Here is a 15,410-nt window from a genome sequence, read left to right as displayed (position 1 = left end):
CGCACACCGAGTCGAAACAAACAAGCAACATCAGCAACAGCGAAGAAAGATACAGGTGTTCATCGTGCAGATGAAAAGTGACTTCTTTTTCTTTCTGTGTAACTTTATTAAAAAAAAAACGGAAAACACCGAAAGAAGGGGAAAAAGCAGCAGAGCGGGAAACTATGAATACTTCGTTGTTGTTCGTTATGAGACGAGGTGCTGGATAGTTTACACACACACACACACACACACTTATATATGATTTTGCCTGTGTCAGCGATTCTTTTTTTTCTTTATCGTCACGTAGCCTTCGTTCTTCTCGCGCTGTGTTGTTCTCTTCTTTCCCTCCTTCTTTCACCTTCAAGAAGTTGACGTGCCCTCTCACCCATCAAAAGGTTTCGCAGAGAAAAAAAACTACATTATAACTGAAATTCGCTCTTCCTCATTGAATGTCACTTCTTCATACAGAATAGCAACAAATTTCAAGTGAGAGCGTTGGTCATCTTTTTGCTGTTGTGTCACGCACTTCACAATCGTGGTTGTGCAGGCTGAACAGTTTGCCTAATAAGCAACGCAGCGATGAGTCGTGGTAACTGCGTTGAATCATAACTTAACTGCCGTCTACTTCCTCTGAGCAGCCAGTTAAAAGAAAAAAATAATTCTTGATTTGTTCTTTTTTTCATTGTTTTCATTTAATTAATTATATATATATATATATATATATATGTATTCGCGTCGGTCAAAGACGGAGAGAATACAGACGGATTGGCAGAAAGTGCTTTATGGCTTGTACGAAACAAAGAGTCGTTTTATATTTATACACTCTCTCTTCTCTGCCCCTCTGTTTCGTAGCCAGTCGCTGTTGGGGGGCGTTGACATCCTTAAGTATTCTTCCTCATCACTTATGGCGTGCTTCAAACGGTAGAACAATAAAAGGAAAGCAAAGGAGAAAACAAAGTCGCTAATGCGCTTCAAAAAGGAGAAAAGTAAAGCGACTGGCGTATCTGTGGGCGCAGATCGGCTTCACACGCTACCATGTGGTGCGACGATGTGAGGAAAAAAACACACCTGAAAACGCATCTGGCTCTCTCTCTTCTATCCGTGATAGCTGATTTCACGCCTTTGATGTGTACCCTGTGCGTCACCCGTGTCAGGCGCGTAGTGTAACCATCAGAGAGCCATGCTCTCCCAACTTTCTGTTGTTGCTGAACAATGAATGCCTCGATTCGTCTGCTAAGCACGCACTTCACTCATTTTCTCCCTTCTTTTCTCTCAGCTCTTTTCTGCGGTTTCTCTTCGCTGCGCCTCTCTAAACTTCAAGCGGGTGCACTGCCACTTTCTTTTGTTGCTAATAGAACAATAGTAAAGAAGAAGAAAAACAATAAGGAGACGAGGGGTACAAGAACCGTACCTTATTAAGCACAGTAAACATAAGAACGGGAAGCAGGACTTTCTTGCGCTTAAAGCACCGTATTCCCTCACGCGATAACCTCTCGCAGGTTTCTTTTCTTCGTTGTTATTGCTTGTTTTCTGCAATGAAAATTCCTGGTCTGAACGCCGGTCCCAACCCTCAGGCGGCGTCTCCGCGGATGGTGGCGATGGGCTCCCGCCGGCGTCTGCTACCGAAGTGGTTCAACTTTGTCCTCCCCATCACCCTTCTCTTCGCGGTGAGCGGCATCGCCTACACGTTCAAGTGGAACTCCGACCGCCAGAAGCAGGGCAACGGCGTCTGCATCGACTGCGCACGCCAGCGAGAGATGGTGGAGGAGGTGTACTTCAACAAGAAGAACGAGGGGGCACACAAGGGCTACCGGCTGTGAGGCTTTCTCGTGCGAGTTTGTACTTAAACCGAATGCACCGTCGAGCGCGCAACGGTTTTTTTCCCTTCCTATTTGGTGTTTCTCCCTGTTTATTGGCGTGCGAAAACAGCTGTTGTTGATGGGTACTGCTTGGCGCTCTGTTGACTGTTCAGCACGACGCCATATCACACTTTATTTTTATCTGTTTTCAAGCAGCTCTGCTTGTACTAATCTACCGAACTGGTGCCATGGAAAGATGCCGCATGCGGTGTTTCGGCGTGTGCTCTCAAGTCGGCAAACAACAAAGTCTTTTTGAGTTAGAGATGTCGTAAGTTCCTCTCTCGCGCTTAGCAGAAGGAAGATTGAATGCGTAAGAGTGCAGCTTCTCGCCTCCGTGAAAATGAGTTCTGTGAATTGGCAGGCAGGCGAACGGTGCTTTGCTTCCTCTGCTCACTTTTTTTTGTCTTACACAACAACCTCCCCTTTTTCTTTTTCGCCTGACTTCTACCCCAAACCACAAACGACTGTGCTACTCAGGAACGGTGCGTTTTCTCTTCTCTCTTGGTTCGCGTACGAGGTCCCTCTCTCCTCCACTCACCCATACATATTAGTATTACCACTACGGTGTTGTTGTTTTTTCCCGGTGTGTTCGTTTGCTGCCGACTTCAAATCCCCCGTTACACTTACGCTGCTTCGCGCATGCTGTGACGCTGTTTCTAATACATAGATCTCGCGATAGCTTTTTTTCTCTCTTTACCAATCTGTTTTATTTCAATAGAGGGCTAAAAGCCGGCACTTCAATACGCGCTGATTATTGAATTGCGTGCTGTTGTTGAGGTGCCACGGCGTGAAGGGAGAAAGAAATCCACGAAGGGTGCGTTGTGGGACTCTTGAGTGCAGCGCAGCTGCCACGACACCGTCAAAAAGAAAAAGAAAGAGCCAGCCGTTCGTCGGGATACAGCGTTTTTCTTTCAATTCCCATCAAAGCCCGTCGACCACGCTGCACCATGACGGATTTACTTTCTCAGCTGGAGCAGGACTTCGTCGCGATTCAGCAGGCGGACCCGTCGTTAGCAGATGGCTCCCGGTTGGTGTATGATCGCGAGGTGCCGTGCGAGCTGCGGGCCATGCGCGGTGTCGAGTCCTCTGCCGGCTCGCTTGAGCCGATGAAGATCAAGGTGTTGACCACGGGGGAGGAGCGCAATCTGGCCAGCCTGCGCGTGGAGGTGACAACCGAGTCGGACATCTTCTTCCACTACACGTGCATCATCAACGACCAGGGTTTCCTGCGCTTGCGGGAAGACCAGAATTTGGTCTGCGAGTTTTCAGAGTTTCTCATGACGTTGCTAAAGATGTTTAACCGCTGCATCCGCGAGCCTGGCCGCTTTATCGCCGCGCTGCTCCTCGGCGATGACGGCACTGCAAATTTGGAGTTTGTAGAGAACTTAGAGTATAAGCTGGTGAGTGTGTTAGTGCTGCCGTTCCGCGCGTCGCCGCCGGAGGTGGTGCGGGAGCAAGCGCAGTATCGCTACAGCGCGGTTCGCGCACGACTGGATTTGGTAACCGAGCAGATCAAGCGCTCCGGGCCGGCCCGCCGCTAAGTTTACAGTTAACGCATAGAGTCGCGCACAGAAGCGCTGACGTTTCCTACTTTAAGAGGGAAGGCGCAAGAAACACGGAGATGTAGGTCAGTTTTTCTCTCCTAGCCTACAGGAAAGTGCAACGACTTGTGTTTTCGTTCTGCTGGCTTATCATTAGTAGGTGTTCTCCCTTCCCCCCCCCCTGCGTCGAGAGCGTAGCCGTGTACTATCAATGAAAGGATGCCCCATAAGGTCGATCATGCCTTGTCGGCCGCAGCTGCAGCTTCTCCGTGGTAATGATAAGAACACTGTTTCTTCGTTGCCTGACTTGGCTGGATGAACTACTCCTTGACGTTGCTGTTCTTCATGCTGAGACGATGCATCTGTGAGTTGTAGCCTCTACCATTATTTCATTGCTTTTACTGTACGATTTTTGTTCATCATCTCCCTGACACAATCGCTGGCGGGTGTTAATATTATTTGCGTGTTTTACGAGGGCTCCGCTTTTTGTGTGGACCTTTTTGTTTTTGTTTCCTCGCATGAGAATGTCTTGCTTTTTTCTTTGTATGTCGCGTTCGTATCTGCGTTGTCGCCTCCTTCGCTGTTTTAGAAATTTGAAAAAGATATATATATATATATATATTGATGTGTGACGTTGCCAATGTACTGTGAGAGAAGAAAGATGAGAAACGCGTGCACAGCATCCAAACTCACAAACAACGACTCGACTTGAACTGAAAGGAGGACGTGTCAGCTTTTCGTGTTGTCGTTGATTGCTGCTATTGCCGCTGTCGCAGTCTTCTTGGTTTTTAAAAATGGAAGAAGAGACGCAGCGCAGAAATCAATATTTCGTTGCTTTTTTTTTGGAAGAAACGTCGAGCATGTCTTTGCACTCCGTGCCCGACAGTGAAGAAAGAGAGGACTCAGATGCAACGTGACATCGCAATGACAAATTAAAAGAGAAGTGCGAAATCCTGTTCTCATTATTGTTATTGTTTGTAGCGGCAACTCTCCGTTGACGAAGCAATGTTGCGCCTCGCAATCCTCTCTGCTTTTGGTCTCGCCCTTACCTATCCCTAAGCCGTGAATCCTCCGCATGCATCTACGAAGAGTGCTGAACAAATCATCTTGCAATTCAGAGGATCCTTCCATCTAAAAAAAAAAACACTGCTATCACATTGCGTCTCTGTCGGTGTAATGCGTACATCGCTTGTGCGCTGGGCGGCGGCTACACGTCCGCTCTCCCCCGTCAATGTCCTCAATACAGTCCGCAACGATCCCGGCATGACCGCCGCCTACTACGCCAACCGCTACTATGGCAAGGAGAACGTGATGCAGGTGAATCACATGCTCTGGAGCGTGCTGAAGCGTGGCGGCAAGGTGGACATCGACCGCGCAGATGGGGCCGACGCACCGCCGCGGTGGTACCCGCTCTTCGCGACGCCGCGGCGCCACAACGTGCGTCAGCACAACGCGGACGAGGAGGATTTGTCGCTTCTGCGGCGACCACACCCGCCGACGGCGCCAGTTGCTCCAACGATGCCATTCGGTGAGCCAACGAGTGACTGCCCAATCGCGGCGACGTCGTCTTGGTCGTCATCTGACAAACAGGAAGGCACGGAGGAGGCGGAGGTGATGGCGTCGGAGGAACTAGAGAACGCCATCGTTGGACTGGTGGAGGCGTTTCCTGGGCAGGACATTCAACGCTACATTGCGGATCTGCCGGCGAACATGCAGCGGAGGGCGCCATCTGCGTTTAAGCGGTTAAGGGAGGCGGGGTTGCTGAAGCGTCGGGTAACGGAGCAAGGCACTTACGTTTGGGACTAACTACTATATAGATCACGTACGCTGTGGAAAGAGAGAAGAAAGAAAAGTGAGGTCACCTGCTCTTTTATTATTATTAGTAGTAGTATTGGTTGTCTCCTCTCTTATGAGGCGGCAGCGTTGTTGGCGTAAGGCTGTCCCACGCTTTATCGCAACCGCACTCTCCTTGATGCACGTGTGCGGATGCCTGCGGTGATTCGACAGGAGTTGGATAGAACCAGATAAACCACACCATAAACGATCCAGCTCAAACGAACTCCTTTCTCACAATGTCTCGTCACCGCCTCATTAAAAGCGGTGCGTATTGGTTTGTGTGGAGCACACTTCGCTAGGTGCGAAACATCAGCGCTGCTCGTCATATCTTTCCCACTGAGCTCTGTCACCTCAAACACTCCCTTTTCATTTATCGAAGCACTTTCTTTTGGTTGCCACTCAACTTTTCCTCGCTTTCATGCTTCTCTTTCGTTGCATATCGCTGCGCGTGCAAACGGTGCCGTTTTCGCGTCTCTTCTAAGCACGCGAGCTCACTCTTCCGCTGACGTAGCGCCGAAGGTCTGGCCGACGTGGGCTTTATTATTTTCGTTGCTGTTGCTGCTTAGCCTCAACTGGGTCGCTACGGATTCTCACAACTTTGGCTTTGTCTGCTCATTTGGTCCTCGTTGACTTTCATGTCTTTTTCTTTTCTTCTGTCGTCGTCTAGGAACACTGTTGTATACTTGTTGTGGTTTCAGTGAAAGTATTACCGCCTCTTCCGGCGGCGATCACGCGCACCCCCTCCCCCCACTCCGGTAGACAAAGGTGGAAACGGAGCCGACGACTGGCATGGTGACCTTTGACAGCGTCTCCCCCGACACGGCTGTGGTGACCCCCGTGCCAGCCAAAGTCTTTCGCTACGTGCAGACATGGCTTCCCTTCGCCTTACAGGGCCTGGCCGTGCTCCTCTACGCCGTCATCCTCTGCATCAACGACAACACGCGCCACGCACACGCCGCCAAGCTACTGCTGCTCTTCTGTTTTCTTCTTGTGCTGCTCGCGAGTTTTCTGCGCCGGTTGTCGCCCTTCCTTTTCAGCGAGATCGGCTGCTACCGCTACGACCGCGTGAGCGGCGTGGTGACGCGTCTGCTGCCCAACACACGGCAGTCGTGGATTGCCGTCATGACGCTCGCCGTGGTAACGATGGGCCTGCCGCTCTATATGTACCTCTTTACCCACTACACGTGCGAGAAGTACGTCTACGGTTTTGCCATGTTCAGCCTGTCAAGGAGTCCGTGGAGCATCTTTTTCGCCGCACCCATTGGGCTGCTGCTGTGCGGCGCGGTGATGTGCATCTGCGGCGCTCTTGTGATGCTCCCCCTTGGCGGCCGTAACGCGCTCTACGTGGCGGAGTGGCAGAATCGCTTGCGGGTGTGGATTCGACTCGTCTCGTGGCTTCCGCTTACGCTGCTGCTGCTGACTCTCTTTCTTTGCGGTCGTGCGCTGCAGTGTAATGGGCCGCTTGGTCGCTTCGGCCTCTCCGCTGACTCTGCTGCTTGTCGCACAGGGCTCAGTTTATTGGGAGGTTGCGTGGTGTGGCTTTTCATTGCGGTTGCTTACATTGGCTTGGATGTGGGGCTGGGGTACGTGCGTTTCTTAGGCGGTGGACCGATCGGCTACTACGCACTGGAGCCACGGGTGGATGGGCTTTTCTGTGAGCTTCTTGTCTGGACGCTGAAGGTGACGGCGGCGATGGTGACGCTGGTGGACCCCATCGCGGCGGACCTCGCCGTCGCCGTGCTCTTTTCGGGTCTCTTTGCTTTTGCCTGCTTCCGTCACACCGCGACGGTGGAAGTCTTGGAGGAGCTCATCCGCTGCTCGGTTCTGACGGTGGCGGTGACCTGTGTCGTTTCGCTGTGTGTGACGTCACAGCGCATCCCCGCAGTGGTGACGGGGCTCGTGGTGCTGCTGTGTTGGGTAGGAACCGTGGGTGCTGCGACTGCGTTTTATTTGCGCCGCTTTGGCTGGGCGTTCTTCGGCAGCGGGCGTGAAGTCACGGCGGACATCATTGTATTGTAATGTACGACTCTGTTTTTGTTTTTTTAAAGGATGGCCGCCACAGATATCAACACCTACGCGCTTCCTCCTTAAGCGAGGTATCAGTACATGCACATGGCTCACCTGCTCTCGTTGCACTCATAAAAAAGAAAAGTAGTCAATGACAAGCATCACCAAGTTTTGTTGTCGAGGGACTCTTTAGGTGTCTTTTTTTTTACAGTCAGTGTTGTCATGACCCACTGCGGCTTCGCCGTAGACATCGAAAAAACCCAGTGGATTGTTCACGGTCGGAGCACTGGCAACGTGGTTGCACGTAGCACCGAGCGAATTCTACCGATCCAATTTATGTCTGCACCTTTATCCATCCTCTGCCTCGTTGTTTCTTTGTTTTCAGTACATCACCAAGGTGACGTGCGCGCGCGTGTGTGAGTGTGTGTATGTGTGCTTGGTTTCACCCTCGTTTTCTCATCGGGCGGGCACATCTGCACTGAACCAAAAGAGGGAGTGATTCGTTCTGCCGGTGGATTGGTGTTGCGCGTCTCCGTGTTTTCTTTGTCGTTTGCGACTCGGCGCTTTAGGCGCTTTTCATTTGCTTCCCACTGTCGCTTAAACGATTGTTTGTGTGTGTGTTTGGAGCGCCCGCCATTATCGATCTTGACAGATCGATAAAGGAGACAACGTCGAGCCTTATTTGTTTTTCATTCGCCTTCTACGCCATCACATCTTAGATAGAACTACCGCTACTAGATCGTCTTCTTTTCTTTTTGATACTCTCCCATACATTTCCTTCGTTGCATTCTTCGCCATTTCTCTTCCTCTCTCTCTCCTTTTAAATCGGAGACGGCTGCTTCGCTTTGCGCTGCCCTGCCACTACAGAGGCCACATGTGCTACGACGGCAACGTAGTTGGGCGAAAAACGTGATTTGCGCTGGTTGCAGCTGCTGCTGCTACTGCTGCGTCGTTCAACCATTCTGGTACGCGTCGCAAACGAGCACGTACGACGAGAACGAGTGGTGTGTTGTGTACGGGGCAGTGTGGTTTGCTGAGCAGTAGAGCGGCTAGACGGTCAACGCTGAAATCCTGGTTTGGCGGAAACGGCTTTTTTAAAAAATCAGCACTGTTTAACACACGACGGGGAAGGGTTCTAAACAGCAAAAGCTCTTGTGAATCCGCACGTTATGAAAGCAGCAAAGTCACTATCGGTCAAGCTCTGTTTCTCTTCTGTTTTTTTTTTTGACTTTTAGCGACACGAAGGCGCGGCTGATCACGGTTTGTCATTCTTCCCCTGAGAGGTGGTGGTTTTGCTCACGTCGCAGAACCACTTTTCATCTTCACAAATCTACACACGCATATGTGTACGGGCATGTATGAAGCATACGCTGGTAGCTCGCACTGACCCGTACACGCGCATAAACGGAAGAGAGCAACGCGGGGAACAGTAGCAACTTTTCCTCGTTTTTCTTTCTGGTCCAACACCACAGCGGGACACGCGCACATGAGTGGCGCCAACAACGATAATGGCGACGCCCCGCCGCCGCTGCATCCCCTGTCCGCCAAGGGCATCCTGCGAGAAATGGAGGGTGTGCCCCGACTGCACAACACCATCGAAATGCCACCCCCACCTCTTACGTCTGCCGTCACGCGGTCTTGGTCAGACGTGGACCCGCGCAAGCTGATGATGACGTTCGCCGCCACCTCCTTTACCTACAGCTTCTTCGGTCAGCCGCTCTTTCTCATTATTGCACGCCAGCAGTGCAGTACCACGCACGTCTCCGCGAGAAAGGTGCTACGGGATGTTATGCAGACACACGGGCTGCGTGGACTGTACCGCGGTGCCGGTGCCGCCATCACCGGCACGGTGCTGAGCGAGCTCGTCTACTACTTTGTGGTGGAGTACTGGAAGGAGAAGTTGCCACTGCAGGAGCGCGAGTGGCGCAGCTTCGGTGCGGGCCTGTTGGCCGATCTCGGCTCGACGCCCGTCTTCAATCCGTTCGCGGTGATTTCGCAGGTGCAGATGGTCGCCGGCTGCTCCTTCTCTGCGCAGGGGCACAATTACATGTCTGCGTGGGGCACCACGGTCACCCTGGTGCGAGAGCAGGGGGTGAGCTGCCTGCTGCGCGGCACCGTGCTGACGATGGTGGTGGCACCGCTAACGGGGGCGTGGTGGTTTGTGTACGAGTCCTTCAAGCGAATGGCCTACGGTGTCGCGCCGGGCGTCGGCGCCCGTCTCTCGGCCGTGGTGCCGCAAACACTTCAGCAGTGCCTGCCGCACCACTGCACCTCCACGACGGACAACGTTCTCGTGAACGCCGGCGTGGGGGCGGCGGCGAGTATGGTGATTGGGGTCGTCATGAACCCAATTTACGTGCTCCGGCTGCGACTGCAGGTTGGGAAGCGAATTGTGGGGGTGCGCTTTCCGCTGTGGTACATTATGAGCGATGTGCTGAGGAATGAGGGCGCGCGGGCGTTGTGGAAGGGACTGGGCGGCAACCTTCTGGTGGGCGTGGTGGGCGGCTGCGCGTTCGGCTTCACCTACGAAGGCGCAAAGGAGTTTTCGGACATCACGCAGAGCACGAGTGGCTGAAGAAGCTCGTTTTTGTTTTTGTTTTCCTGCTCCTCTCTCTCACTCCCTTATGCAAACGAGTATGTCCATCCTAAAAGATGATGCGCTCCTTCATCTTCTTTAAAAAAGACAGCAGAAAACGGACAACTTGCAAATGGACTTGTCGGTTTCGCCGCAGCAGGTGTGCCCGCTCGGGCGCGAGAAAGCAAAAACTGAATTTCCTGCTTCACTCAATCAACCTGGGTCTTTTCTCTCTGGTAAAGCGCTGCAATTTGGCACATAGACACGTATATTCGAATTTCTTTTCTTTTTCTTTCGGCTCAAGGACTCATCTACTGTCGCGTCATCGTCTCTCCTCCTCCTCTCGTGATCCATCCCTCACTCTTTACCCTGTTCATAATAATAATAAAAACTACATTGCCTATCCCGTCACACCCTCGCTCATGATCTCATATACTGTTGTAACGCGAAGGGAGTTGTTAACTGCGCCTCTCGACGTGCATCTGCCGAACTCTCTCTCTCCATATATATTCGTTTCTTCTTTCTTTTCTTTCTCCCTCCTCCCTTACCCCCCTCTTTTTGAACACTCGTCTCTAACGTACACGTTTGCGCTCTTGTAGAAGTGACAGCCGACGCGCTCCTCCATCTTATATTCATATATTTTTCTTTTCAGTACCCTTGCTCGCTGGACCCGGTGTGAGAGACGCATCGTACTGTCTTGAAAGGTTGACGGGAGACACTCAGCGTACATACATTGCCTTCTTTTTCTTTTTGCAAATACGTGCGAGACGTCGGGCGTCTAAGAGCCGAAGGAATACAGCGGTGAGTGCATAAAAGCAGAGAGCGTCAATAACAACCGCTGCAAAATAAAAGAAAAGTAAGTGCGTCGTCAATCAGGCTAGACAATACTACGTAACGTGGCTCCTCAAAATTTAAAAGAAACCACAAAGATCATAGAACGAAGAGAACCACATGGTGCGCTGACAAAGCACAAGAACAAAGTTCGACGACGTACGCGAATCGTAGAGACTCCACACGTGTGCTTTCGTTTTCTTCACTTGCCGCCATCAACGTTTGCTGGTGCAACGTAGCTCCCTTTGTCGACACACATATTCTTCCTTCTTTATCCGTTTTTTGCGGTGTCGCGTTAGCTCGCCACACCCTTTTAGAAGTGTAATAGAGGTGAAAACGGGAGAACAAGAAGCAACAAGCAGAAGTACAGACTCATCACAAGGACAGACAAACAGCAGGGAAAGAAAACCTCCTCACAAGCAAAGCTGGTGTCAGATAATCCGCCTGTGCTCTGTGTGCCGGAGAACCCTTTTTCTTTTACTTTTTCCTGTTTACCGCACCGCTTATAGAACTTCTTCTTGCAACATATTTCTTCTGTTTTTTTTTTTCTCATCACTAAGTGGCACTCAGATCACATCCCCATACACACACTGACACAGACATTGGTACGCGGACGGAGAGAATTGTTTGTCTGTGCGCGTGAGACGTGACGAGCATTACCCACTTTTTCAAGTTTCACCTTCGTGTGTGTTCCTCTTTTTCAGTCTAACAGCGTGTATTTTCACACGCAACTGACTCCTCACTTTACATCATCCCAAAAGGAAAAGCAACTGAGTTGTGAAGGCCGTAAACGACAATAGGGGAACGCTATTTCTAAAATAAAATCGTAATACTCCATTGTCAAGCATAAGAGAAGGAACAGGTTTTTGAAGTTCATAGATCCTACTTTGATTGTTTTTTTCTAATATTTTGTTATCCAAGCCTCCTCGCTCTTTCGTTTCTCCAGTGTCAACGCGGCTACGAAGAATACAAGAGCAGGTCGTTTTTCTTTTTGGTTGTGTGCACAGGTTTTACTACACTTACAGCTGGGGTTTCTCACCTTCTTTTCTCTTTGCGTTGTTTTTGAAACGTGAAGCGCTTTCTCTTGAGTTTTTCCTTTTTTTCCCTTCTTCCTTCCGTCTCTTCGAGGCTCATACATTTAAACGGTTCTTGCGTGGTGAAAGTACCTTCTTTTTCTACTTCCTTTGTCTCTCGTTTTCCCAGTGGACTCCTAGCGTGCGTGGTTCTCCGTGTCTTTGGCTTCTGTTTGCATTTTTATAGCTTTTCGTGTTATTTTTTTGTTTCTGCCTTCTTCATCCTTTCTCACACGAACACATCCGCACTGACGGTTGTTGGTTTTTCTGCGCTATTACGGAACTTCAAGTTGGCCACACCTCTGCAGCAAAGGTTATCTTCTCTTTAATAACAAAAGAGTTGCCTAACTCGCGAAGCTTGGAGTATTGTTTTGTGCTTTTTATCTGCCTCATCCCACACATACACGCTTATACGCGTCGTGTAGGTCCTCCTACCACTACCACGAATACTACTACTACTCCGCACACACACACACACACACACACACACACACACACAATGGTGTACCGGCACGGCTCCCACCCTTGCCACGGCTTCGAGCAGCTCACCGCCGCCCCGAGCGGGCGGGCCTGCTCTGTCTGCAAGGCGCTCTCCGACGGTTCAGATGTGCGTTGGTTTGGCTGCGTGGCCGCCCCGTGCGAGTTCCTCCTGTGCGAAAAGTGTTTCAACGTGAAGGAAGAGCTGCTGGAGGAACCACAGGTGATGATACGGAACCCGATGCTGGATTACGACGACACCGATGCCGCCATTCGCACCCGCCCACGCCCGGGCAGCTACTGTCTCTCGATGCTCTACGGTGGCCGGCTCATGCGGGTGCTGAGCTCGGCGGCTGATGAGGCCGACCCGACGCAGTTGTACTTCCGCATTGCCTCCGGTGGATGGATCAAGAAGTCGCACGTCGTCTGCGTGCACCCGCACACCAGCCCCAGCATGCAGCTCTTAACGGAGGTGCACTTTAACAATCGCAAGCTGGGCGACGACATCGCGAGCGGCGCGGTGCAGTTCGAGGTGCTGAGGAATTTGCTGCTGGACTGTATGGAAACGATGGATGACAACGTCGCATACGGGATCGTGATGAGTGCGCTCGTTATGTACCCGCTGCTGTCGACAGTGGAGGTGCCGCTGCGGTCGTTCCGCGTGGCGCCCGACCCGCTGCCTGTTGTCGAGTACACCTACTTTATCTTGCAGTTTGTGCACACCAAGTTGTCGGAGCGGATGAACCAGGAGGACATGCAGTTTGATTTTCGCCTCTCCGACAGCACGATGACGCCGCTCTTTGGCGATGTCCTCGCGCGCTGCCTCTACGTGGCCTACTGTCTCACGTGCAACTGGAAGGTGCGCCTGTCTTCGTCGTTTGTCGATCTTGTGGTGCGCTCCCTCGCCACGCTGGACCGCCTGCGTCTGCTGCTGCGCGAGGAGCCGTTGGACCAGCCACCTGTGCTCACCGCACCGGCGGTCACCATCTACCACTCCAGCGTCATCACGGAGAAGCAGCGCCTCTGCCGGCTCTTTCTTTACATGTCCGACATGGGCGGGAAGCTGCTACAGCAGTGCATCAAGGACACCCGCCTGGACCTCTGCGTTCTGCAGCCGATCCGCGACCAGCTGTGTAGCAGCGCCTCGCCGTCGCTCTCTAAGGTGTTCTGCGAGGCCCTAGCGACCTTCGCAGAGGTCGACCTGCACCGCGTGCAAAACACTTTTCTCGACATCGACGCACTCGAGGTCGTTGGCAACCTGGCCGCGACTGCACCGCTTGCGGAGTCGCAGATGGCGGTCTACCGCGTCGTGCAGCACCTCGCCACGCAGTCGCCAGCCAACATCGCCCTCACGACTGTGGTACTTCTCCACAGTCTTTTAGACATGTTGACACAGACGCAGAGCCCGGCGGCGTACGTCGCCGCCATGGACTGCTTCTACGAGCTGGCCTTTAATGACCCGCGCTACCGCGGGGCAAAATGTGCGGGGGCCGAGATGCCGCAGCCGCAGCTGCACGTGTGTAGCGCTGTCTCTGCCGCTGCGAGTGCTGCGCCGGGCACCACCACGACGCCCTATCAACTTCTCCACACCTACCGCCTGCCCAGCGGTGCCTTTGTTCCCCTGTGTGCCTTCTGCGCGGCGCACCACCCGCCGAGCGCGTGCGACGTGGCGGAGCGGCCGCAATACGCCTACTTCCACTGCAGCTGCACACACTGCGGCGGCGAGCTCGACCGTCCTGCAGGTCGGTCCAACTCATTGCCTTCCATCCCACTGACGGCGGCCCTGCGAGTGCTCGAGGCGCAGCTGCCGGAGAAAGTGCTGACCCTCGCGCCGTTAATGCAGATCCCGCAGGCTCTCAACGCCCTCGGACGGGTGCTGCTGCGCGTGCCGCCCAATGCAGCGGTAATCGTGCGCATGATAGATGAGTTGGTCCGCTACACGTCGCTGGAGCAGGTCCCGCATGCGGCGCTGGTCGTGAAGGCAAACGCGCACCTGCCGCCCGTGCTCCAGCGCCTGGCGAACTGCGGCGACACGGAGCTGGGCCAATACGTGCTGAGCATGTTCGACGTGGTGACGCCGGCGAAGAACTACGTGGAAGAGACGCCCGCCAAGAGCCATCGGGACAGCGAGTTGGGCCTGTCTGCGTCGCCGTACACGAGCTCAACGTTGCAGAGCGGCTCCTTGTACGAGATGCGCGGGGGACTGTCCTCCTACACGCGTGATCTCTCCCTCGGCGTCCAGCTGTTTGGCGGCGGGGCCTCGGTAGAGGAGTGACGGCAACCGAATAGAATTCCGCAGTGCTGATTTCCATTTTTTCCTTTCCCCTTCTTTTGCTCCTTGTGAGGGCGCTGCTGCGTGGTGTATAGAAATGCGTTTTTTTTTTGTTCACTTCTTCTTGTTGCGCTGAATGTGTGAGAGAGAAAAAGTGCAATGAGCGAGCGAGGACGCGTCTTCACACTGGCTGCCACGGTCATGGCGCACAGTACATGATGCTCGCAAACACACATGCACACACACACACACAAATTGATAACAGCAAACGAGTGACGACGTAACTCCGCGATTGTCCATAGAATGCGGAAAGCTTTGAACGCAAGGAAAGAGCACATTTGTTTTTTTACTTCGACGCGCACTTCCAATCCAGCGAGAAAAAAAGGAGAAAAGCGCAAAAACCAAAACCGCATTCGAACGTTGTCGTTTTAAGGCTTCTTCGGCATTCGTACGCTGTCCGTGGTTTGTGGAGGCCATTAGGTTGACGTCAGCCACCGTCTCCGCGGCGAAAGATGTATAGATAATCTGTCGTGTGTTGGACACGCTTTGTTCCTCGTTTTGCTTTTTCCCCTCGTGTATTTTATGTGTTCGAGTTCAAATAGAAAAGTACGCAGTATTTTTTAAAGATATATAAAATGCAAAAGAGAGAAGAGAGAGGAGTGCTATTTTGGCGTCTTGACTCCCTCAGCACTCGGTTTTTTTTCTTCTCTCTTTGTGCTTTGTTACGCGCTTGTTGTGTGATGATGTGCGTGTTCTTACGTGTGATCATTTATCCACTCTGGAATGCGTTGCGTCACGTGTTTCTTTGTCTTTTTGTTTTTGCTCGGTGGCTGTGTTGATAGTGTTGAGCTGACGTTAACTTTTGGCGTTGTTTTTTTTTTACTGTTAGTACGTTGATATTGTGCTTCTTCGGCTGGTGCTGTACACGCGTGGTGAAGGAAATATATGTATATATAT

General features: G+C 52.2%; 6 protein-coding genes across 7 annotated transcripts; all 6 read left to right on the top strand.

Moving 5' to 3' along the window:
* Positions 1-346: 346 nt before the first annotated feature.
* Positions 347-1,802, top strand: ABB37_04118 (unspecified product; the record flags this gene model as incomplete). 2 transcript variants are annotated; one of them, XM_015801684.1, is made up of 1 exon in its annotated part: positions 347-1,802. In XM_015801684.1, exon 1 carries the CDS (start codon positions 1,518-1,520, stop codon positions 1,800-1,802), a length of 285 nt encoding a protein of 94 aa, XP_015660304.1. In that variant the 5' UTR covers positions 347-1,517. The 2 variants fall into 2 exon arrangements, with proteins under 2 accessions (XP_015660304.1, XP_015660303.1); XM_015801683.1 differs by having other exon boundaries at positions 1,258-1,802.
* A 515-nt stretch (positions 1,803-2,317) lies between these two features.
* On the top strand, positions 2,318-3,382 carry ABB37_04117 (hypothetical protein; the record flags this gene model as incomplete). The annotated part of the gene is made up of 1 exon (XM_015801682.1): positions 2,318-3,382. Exon 1 carries the CDS (start codon positions 2,789-2,791, stop codon positions 3,380-3,382), a length of 594 nt encoding a protein of 197 aa, XP_015660302.1. The 5' UTR covers positions 2,318-2,788.
* A 1,059-nt stretch (positions 3,383-4,441) lies between these two features.
* Positions 4,442-5,188, top strand: ABB37_04116 (putative mitochondrial hypothetical protein; the record flags this gene model as incomplete). The annotated part of the gene is made up of 1 exon (XM_015801681.1): positions 4,442-5,188. The coding sequence occupies exon 1, from the start codon at positions 4,559-4,561 to the stop codon at positions 5,186-5,188; it is 630 nt and encodes a 209-aa protein (XP_015660301.1). The 5' UTR covers positions 4,442-4,558.
* A 408-nt stretch (positions 5,189-5,596) lies between these two features.
* ABB37_04115 (hypothetical protein) lies at positions 5,597-7,237 on the top strand (the record flags this gene model as incomplete). Its single annotated transcript, XM_015801680.1, has 1 exon — positions 5,597-7,237. The coding sequence occupies exon 1, from the start codon at positions 6,008-6,010 to the stop codon at positions 7,235-7,237; it is 1,230 nt and encodes a 409-aa protein (XP_015660300.1). The 5' UTR covers positions 5,597-6,007.
* A 372-nt stretch (positions 7,238-7,609) lies between these two features.
* Positions 7,610-9,800, top strand: ABB37_04114 (putative mitochondrial mitochondrial carrier protein (MCP19); the record flags this gene model as incomplete). Its single annotated transcript, XM_015801679.1, has 1 exon — positions 7,610-9,800. The coding sequence occupies exon 1, from the start codon at positions 8,712-8,714 to the stop codon at positions 9,798-9,800; it is 1,089 nt and encodes a 362-aa protein (XP_015660299.1). The 5' UTR covers positions 7,610-8,711.
* Positions 9,801-10,250: 450 nt separating this feature from the next.
* ABB37_04113 (hypothetical protein) lies at positions 10,251-14,456 on the top strand (the record flags this gene model as incomplete). The annotated part of the gene is made up of 1 exon (XM_015801678.1): positions 10,251-14,456. The coding sequence occupies exon 1, from the start codon at positions 12,204-12,206 to the stop codon at positions 14,454-14,456; it is 2,253 nt and encodes a 750-aa protein (XP_015660298.1). The 5' UTR covers positions 10,251-12,203.
* Positions 14,457-15,410: the final 954 nt, after the last annotated feature.

Source organism: Leptomonas pyrrhocoris, assembly GCF_001293395.1.
Source record: "Leptomonas pyrrhocoris isolate H10 chromosome Unknown, whole genome shotgun sequence".
Classification (NCBI taxonomy): domain Eukaryota; phylum Euglenozoa; class Kinetoplastea; order Trypanosomatida; family Trypanosomatidae; genus Leptomonas; species Leptomonas pyrrhocoris.
Note: the sequence above shows the minus strand (reverse complement) of the source record. Positions and strands in the feature narration are given on the sequence as shown.